At 36.0% G+C, this 8,193-nt stretch overlaps 1 protein-coding gene across 1 annotated transcript; it reads left to right on the top strand.

The window, feature by feature from the left end:
• The first annotated feature begins 2,356 nt into the window (after window positions 1-2,356).
• Window positions 2,357-5,733, top strand: LOC125196096 (VAMP-like protein YKT61). The gene is made up of 6 exons (XM_048094464.2): window positions 2,357-2,692; window positions 3,306-3,403; window positions 3,508-3,612; window positions 3,725-3,790; window positions 4,289-4,375; window positions 5,467-5,733. The coding sequence occupies exons 1-6, from the start codon at window positions 2,497-2,499 to the stop codon at window positions 5,515-5,517; spliced, it is 603 nt and encodes a 200-aa protein (XP_047950421.1). The 5' UTR covers window positions 2,357-2,496; the 3' UTR covers window positions 5,518-5,733.
• Window positions 5,734-8,193: the final 2,460 nt, after the last annotated feature.

The following is an 8,193-nucleotide window of genomic DNA, read 5'->3' as shown; positions in this document are numbered from 1 at the left end:
CTGACCAAATGCATTCAGAATTTTGTTTGTTATAGACACTTGGATTCTTAGCTGCAGCAAAATTAAAATATTTCTGTAAAATTTTAAAAAAAGATTCACTAACAGAAGTTTACTCCTATATTCTAACCTTAAACAGTGAGATGAACCAAGCCTGCATAGGTAACAGAAAAATAGAGTTTCGAAGCTACAAACTGTAAAAGTGAAATCAAAACATGGTGAAATACACAGAGAGACAAGAATCACCAATGTACATCTCCCACTCATCTCTCTCACTCAACTCAATAATGCGGCACCACCAACCCTTTGACGCGGAATTAATGATCTATCAATCTTCTTCATTTTTGGCATTTTTTAATTGGGACAATAGCCATTTAAATTATGAATTTTGTTAAATTCTAGTATTTCCCATGAATTTTTTCCAATTATCTCATCTTTGCACAACTCAATATCTTTTTGCAATGTTAAAAATGACAATCTTCCAATAAAATAAGAAAATAAATTAATATAAAGCCAAAATACTTGTGTATGGACGAGACAATTGAGAAAAATTAGACGTACATGACTTATTATTCCAATTTTAAAGTTAATCGAATAGACCAAAATTTGATTGTTGGTGAAATAAATTGAAGGCAAAAAAAAGCATAAAATAAAAAATCAAACACCCCAAGCCTCATCTGCTTCGGGGAGTTGGGCTCCAACCACGTCTGGAATTTGGGGACCTCCTTCATGATCCGCCAGGTCTCCGTGTGCTTGAACAGAGGAAAAATGTTGTCTTGGGAGAACTGCTGCAACGACATTTTTTTCACGCCATCCATACTCATGGTCGTTGCTCATCATCCGGAGATGCCATGGAATTTGGCGTTGTGGTCCTTTGCCAGCATGTTCGACACCCTCGCTAGCCGTTGCCCTCCCCTTCCTCCCTCTCCCTATTTAGATCAGAAACATCTAAGCGAGTTCTCGTCGGTATTGAAGAGAGGATTGGTCGGCGGGACAGTGGTACGTACACTCACCCTATCGATCAATCATTCTATCTATATTGGGCCGATAGACATCGTCCCCGTAGTGCGAGGTGTTTGGAGGGAGGATAGCCGCCCGGGGATTTGGGACTACCGGCGTTCAGGGAGTCATTCTATTGCTAGAGAGAGAAAATTTGCAGTTGAGAGAGAATGAATGAAATGGGGTGTATATATGGGTGAAGGTAAAAAATACTACTATGATTTATGTCGCAATCGGCGGTCCAATCAGCATCGATCAGCCACCAATCGCGCCTAGATGGATTGGGCGGCTAATCGGTGCCACATTGCAAATGCTCATATACTCCATTTTTCTCATTCAACAACTATTTCTTTCCTATACTTTGGTTATAAATTTGAGAAATTGATATTTAAATTAGAAAAAGAGAATAAAGTATAAAAAAATTTATATTAAAAAAATATATAAATAAATTAAGAGAATATAAAGTATTTACCTAAAAATATATGTTTGACGAAGGGAGCAATATTATAATGTAACTCATCACTTTTTCCCATTCTTTCTAACACATTTTTTAAATCGAATTGTGACATTCAATTAACATATTTCAGTAATTTTTTTCATTACCTCATCTCACTTTACTATTTTTTTTGAAGGAGTATTAAAATATTAATAATGAACGGCTTAAAAAGTAACCCGTGAATAGATGAATTAATTAATTGATAATGTTTTAATTAATTAAAATATTTATTAGAAGTAAAACATACAATATATGGAGTATCATGGACTCTTAATAAATGAGCTCTTAACTTAATCTAATATATTAATTTTAACTTAAACTATAGATAATTAAGGAACTTATGACGGGCGAACAAAACAATAGTGCAAGTAACATGGGACGACGGGAGGAGTACTCCTCTATTTCATTTACCAATTTAATGTTCCACAACAGTATTAGTCGTCTTTGAAAAAGTATCCAATCCCTTGGACCTACTTCTAGAATCTAGACACAGCTCATATCTCATTGGAATAAAAACATAAAATCTACATCCCTATTTTTTGCTCGTATTTTCGTCAATTATGCATACATCCATTCAGCATAATTCTACCAAAAAATCAAATTATGGGTAATACGTAGAATGTTAATACAGTAATATTTTATTTCCAGAAATAATCTTTTGTTATGTCTGTTAAAATTTAGTTTATTTTATGTTATTTTACCATCACTATTTTTTTCTTTTTTCCAAAATCTCTATAATTTTAATAGTAGTATTATATTTTAAAAAATAAACTGATAAACAAATTGATAAAACTAATATTTATGGTCCAATTAGCATGATTAATGTAAAATATTATAAGTAGAAACGATATGGATGAATGTAGAGGTAAAAAACTAAGGAGCATCAGATCCATCAGCACGTACCCATTTCAAACTGAAAATAGTGGTTTCTCGCCTTCCTTAACGAATTACGCAGAGAAAATTTTGAAAATTCTCCTTGTTTGTCGCACAGAGAGAGATAGAATATGGTGAAGATCACGGCGCTGATGGTGCTGAAATGCATCCCGGAGGGTGCGGATCCGGTTATTTTGGTGAACGCCACGGATCTAAGCAGCTTCGGATTTTTCCAACGCCCCAGCGTTAAGGAGTTCATTATTTTTGTCGGTCGGACCGTAGCTAAACGCACGCCGCCCGGCCAACGCCAATCGGTGCAGCATGAAGGTTCGCATTCTTTGACCTTTTCTCATCAATTGGTTTGCTTTTTGGTTTGGGTAGTCTAGGGATTGTGCGGATTTGAGGTGCTTTGCGCTGTGTTTCGATTCATATTTTTTAGGGTTTTGGTGTGTATGGTTTCATCTGTTGTTGTCCGAATTGTGAATTTTGTTCTTTTTTCTGTATGTTCCTCTAATAGGAGTAACTTTTAAGAGTTGCTCTGGTTTGTAAAATATTAGCTGGGATGATCACTCATTGATCTACTTCATACATTTGAAAGGTTAGAAAGATAGAATTTTTGGGTTATCTCCCTTGAAATTGAGATTCCAAATATAAATAGAGGGGGAGGGGGAGAGGGAGAAGGAATTTGAGGCAAGTGACATGTTACCTGTTGTTGATATGGGGGAGGGGCGATCTGGAAAGAATTTCTTTCCAGAGATGGATCTCCTTATGTATTGGGGATTCTACTTTGGCTACTTTATGTTTTTGCTCATTACTGATAAATTAATTTGATGAATATGCAGTGTGCATAACATTTAGTTGCTTGTTTATTCACTGCAAGGTGGTCTATGAATACTTAATAGCCAAGAAAATAACATCTTTGTTGGTTGTTATTTATCAGAGTACAAGGTTCATTCATATAATCGAAATGGCTTGTGTATACTGGGGTTTATGGATGACCATTATCCTGTCCGAAGTGCATTTTCACTGCTCAACCAGGTATGCAGGCTCTACTTAGCTCATGCTATAGTGAAATATTTTGAAACAAGGCAAAAGACCTTTTGCGTAGTTTGAAGTCGAATGAACTTTTGATTATTTGGCAGGTCTTCGATGAATATCTAAAGAACTTTGGCGATTCATGGAAAACTGCTCAAGCTGATAACAGCCAACAATGGCCTTATCTAAGTGAGGCACTTGTCAAATTTCAGGTGTGCTAGTCTTTGATGGAAATCAACAGTGTTAAATTTTTCGCAGTGAGCATTATTTCTTTTTCTCTCTATGTATTGTAGTTTACTAATATACTGCTCTGTAACTGTTCAGGATCCTGCTGAGGCTGACAAGCTGTTACGAATCCAGCGGGAGTTGGATGAAACTAAAATTATTCTTGTAAGTAATCTTTTTTAACTTTTTATTTTGAGTTACAACTCACACACACCACACTTATGCTCAGTAAGTGAATCGAACCACCCACTTACTGGTTGGAGGGGAAGTTTCTTACCAACCGAGTTGCACTTCTTCATCAATCACTTTTAAGTTTATTAACTTTTCAAAATTCTTACTATGTATGTATATTTTTTCTTTCAATTGATTTGTTAACTATGCTCCACATCATTCATATTCCACATTTCTTGTGTTAGATTGACTATTAGAAGATCGTATGTAGTTACTCAAAACCTGTGTGAGGAGTACATTGCACGGGCTACTCTAGCATGTGACTAAAAGAATTGCTGTAAACAATGTGCTTAGAATTTACGTAATGCTAGACGCTGTTGAATTACCTGTGCATCCAAGTTAATACACTAATATCATTGCAATATATTCGTTACCTGATCCTTTCTTTTAACCTTGATATAATGATATAATTGTATTTGGCTTTTGTCTCAGCACAAAACTATTGACAGTGTGCTAGAACGAGGTGAGAAGCTCGATAGCTTGGTTGAGAAGAGTTCAGATCTCAGTGCAGCTTCTCAGGTTTGTTTCTTGTTGGATCATCTGATGCTTCTTTAATAATTCTCCAAGAACAAATGGTCTCCTATTTCCCTGACATTACTTGAATTATGAACCATAAACCTAATATGTATGTTCTATGTTTCAACACAATCATACTGAGCACCCTCTCATCCTTATATGATTTATTTAGAAATGTTATAATAAGGTGAAAAAAGTCGAGACATTTGTCTTTCAGGATGACCAAAATCGATATCTCTAGAATATACTTCTATTTTATTAATGAGTAGTTGCACAATCTATCATTATATCCTGGCTGTACTGATGGCAATGGGGAGGTCTGGGAAGGGATTGTGTTGCCCCAGGATCCACCCAGCCAAGGAAATATGTGTGCCAACTTGTCAGCTCCTGTCCGTCTCTGCCCTGCCCATGATAACCCAGCATGTCTAGCCTGCCCCACCCCTGGTGTATTGTGTTCTTTAGTTTTCAAATATTTTAAATATGGTTCTTCTTTGCATGCCAAATTCAAGTTTATTACAGAACTTGCAGATGTGCATTTACAAGAACGCAGTAAACAAATAATTAGAAATCAAGAAATAAATTGCTTGCATTGATGGTTGGGCTTTTTGTGCCTGTGGTTCATACCCTTCTAGGGACCTATCTGACTGGGTCGACACTTGTGACCTGCCTCTAGTTGGGCCTTTTCTCAGGGTTTTGTTTTAAATATGTCCTTATTGCCATCCCTACCTAGCTCTTTGGTCTCAAATGAAATTGAAAATTCTCCTGGTTGCACTGTGTCAAATCTTGAATAAGTTTAGCAGTGGTTGAATTGTTTCCAAGATGGTGTCATCATGGTTACTGGTGATGAACAGAAAGCATGATAATACTGTTTAAAAACCCGAATGAAGTTAAGCTCATTTTGCTCCTCTGGCTTTAATTTTGCAGCAGTTACAAATTTCGGTCTAACTTAATTAATCAACTGAGTCTTTTTTCCAAAATTTATACTATTTTGTAATCAGTTGAGTTGTATATATGCTATAGATGTTTAAGTAGAACCGTATAAGCCATGTGGTCATGATCATTCTAATGTAACTTCTTTTGGATTTGTGAAACAGATGTTTTACAAGCAGGCGAAGAAGACCAATCAATGCTGTACTGTATTGTAAATGCTCATAAATGGAGATAATCACTTATATAGCTAAATTGTGTTGATGAATTGATGAATGTGAAGTTTGGCAATGTTTATAATACTTGTGTAGTGTTGTGAGGCTGAAATCTTTGGTTGTTCCTCCTATTTCTCTGTTACCACATTGGGAAAGGTTGCATCATGTTGGCAAATTGGCAGTGGTTATATTACATTGACACTGGTGTTATTTTTTAAAGCTCTAATCAGCTTACTTATGTTGATTTATTTACATTCTATATATGTGAGAGCTAATGGATGAAAGTTGCACCAATTTTGGGCCAGAAGTCGTTTAAAACATTTTTTCTTAAATTCCGTGTTGAAAAGAAACTTACAAAAGTTTTGATTCATCTGTTTCCTGTTTTTTGGCTGTATTCAGTTAATTAGTTTTACATGTAATAATCATCATTACTAAATCCCAGGTTAATTGTTTAAAAAGTTGGACAATTTGAGTGTGAATTTGTATCTTGATAAAAGAGAGAAATGAAGAGATCTAAAAAGGAAAAACAAAAGTAGAAAGAAAGAAAAAATTGAGGCTCAGATGTGTTAGTGGGTAGTAAAAGCGAATTCATCGGAGGCCATCCGGGTGTTTCGCCCGGCCAAGATACGGGCGGGAATGTCTATTTGGGCGGGAGAGATGGAAGAATTATGTGTATTTGTATGGATATTCATGAGTAAATCAAATTGGGGTGTGTAAAGCTAGCAGGGAGGGCTGTTGAGTTATGGAAGAAATCATAGGAGAAGTGGAGATGGAGGAGCAACCACTCTTTAGAATTCCCATTTCTATCACCTCTCCTCATTCTGTTCCGTTTCGCCCTCAAATATGCAATTTTTATACCCTTTTTGCCCCCGGGAATTGTGAAACCAACTTTATTTGCTCAATAAATATCAACAACGCACTTGAGCTATATGAGCTAACTGATTCACACTTGATCCACCACAATCCGCATATTAATTGTCACATTCATTTTTACAACTTTAAGGAGTGTTAACAAAATTAGTCTGTTAAAATGAGACACTTATTAAGTGACACGCAGTATTTCTTACTTACCCATTCCCTATAGTTGAGAAATTGCATCTTACTAGATTTATTGATAGTGATTTTATTAAAAATATTTGGCTTGCCATTGAAAATGGTTAATTGTTTTGTGGTACGACTGCAAATAATTCACAAATATAAATTCTCCATTTAAATTGTTTAAGTTGCGTTACCAAAGCTGGATTGGTTCAAACAATTGGTAATTAGTTGAAGAAATTGCTGAAAATAAGAGAGTTTTGTTGATTTAATTGTAAGGCTCAGATCTGTAGTTGTAGAGATCGGGCAGAAGAGGAGAGCACCGCCATGGCTGCAGAACCATCGGTTGCATCTGATTAAACAGATGCCGTCCGGGTCGCCCCGCCAAGATACGGGTCTAGCCTTTGCCCGATTCAGTAGCTCAGAAGAATTCAGTATCATCACCGCCTCTATAATATTGCTTCGGCAAGATAGCATATGTGAGAGAGAGAGAGAGAGAGAGATAGATTGATGGCAAGATAGCAGAGCGTGGTTTACTTATGGGAACGGAGGGAGTAATAATAATAATAGTAGTACATGCTTCCATTTTCCTTTTAACAAGGGCGGTTGGGCTTATTTTTCACAGAAATCATCGGCTTCACGGAGAAGGGCAACCACCCTTGAACAAATTCCCACTTTCTCGGTGTGAACCCTCATTCTTTCTTCTGAGCCACTGCTATCCATAACATGAAACAAGAGCAAGATGAGGGGAAGAAGAAGAAGAAGAAGCAAGCGCAGCTAATGTTTTAGGGTTTCCTGCTATTTATGTCTTTCTTTTGTGGGCTTTTTGTTTCATTTATCTGGGTTTTATGGCCCTTTACAAATATGGGCTTTCAATTATGGCCTTTTTATATATTGGTTTTACATACTACGACACTCAATTACAAATTCGTTATCTGCTCTATTTATATTACAAATTCGTTATCTGCTCTATTTATATATATGACACGTGGGATGTGTTAAAATGACCACGTTCTTAAAATGACATTGTGAACGACATTGTGATAGCATGCTAGATTGTAATAGTATAAAAGCTAGACAACAATCTATAGATTGCAGTCTAGCGTATTGGATATTGCAGGCCGCGTCACTTTGCAGTCTAGAATATTGGATATTTCAGTCTAGAGTATTGTATGTTGCAGGCCGCGTAAATTTATCCTTGTAAAATTTTTATGATTGCCACATGACAGCTAATTATTCGTCTACGTGTACAAATGATTGGATATGAATGATGATATGGTGTTATTTTAAGATGAGTTGTCATTTTAACGCATTCATATGACACGTTATTCATAATTATTTCTAGTATTATACTCCCTCCGTCCATGATTAAGAGTCCCAATTCTAAATGGCACGGGTTTTAAGAAATGTTAAGAAAAGTGGGTGGAAGAAAGTTATTGGAATATGGATCCCACTTGTATATATTAGTTTTAAATGATATGTGTATGGAATGAGTTAGTGGAATGTGGGGTCTCTTTACCATTTATGGTAATTATGAACCAGGACTTTTATTCGTGAACGGACCAAAATGGAAAAATAGGACTCTTATTCGTGGACGGAGGGAGTATATTCTATTAGTTTTTCTGTAATTCCTCAAAAAGAATC

Source organism: Salvia hispanica, chromosome 4 (assembly GCF_029641045.1).
Source record: "Salvia hispanica isolate PSC_SH4W2 chromosome 4, Shi_PSC_v1, whole genome shotgun sequence".
Lineage (NCBI taxonomy): Eukaryota > Viridiplantae > Streptophyta > Magnoliopsida > Lamiales > Lamiaceae > Salvia > Salvia hispanica.
Note: the sequence above shows the minus strand (reverse complement) of the source record. Positions and strands in the feature narration are given on the sequence as shown.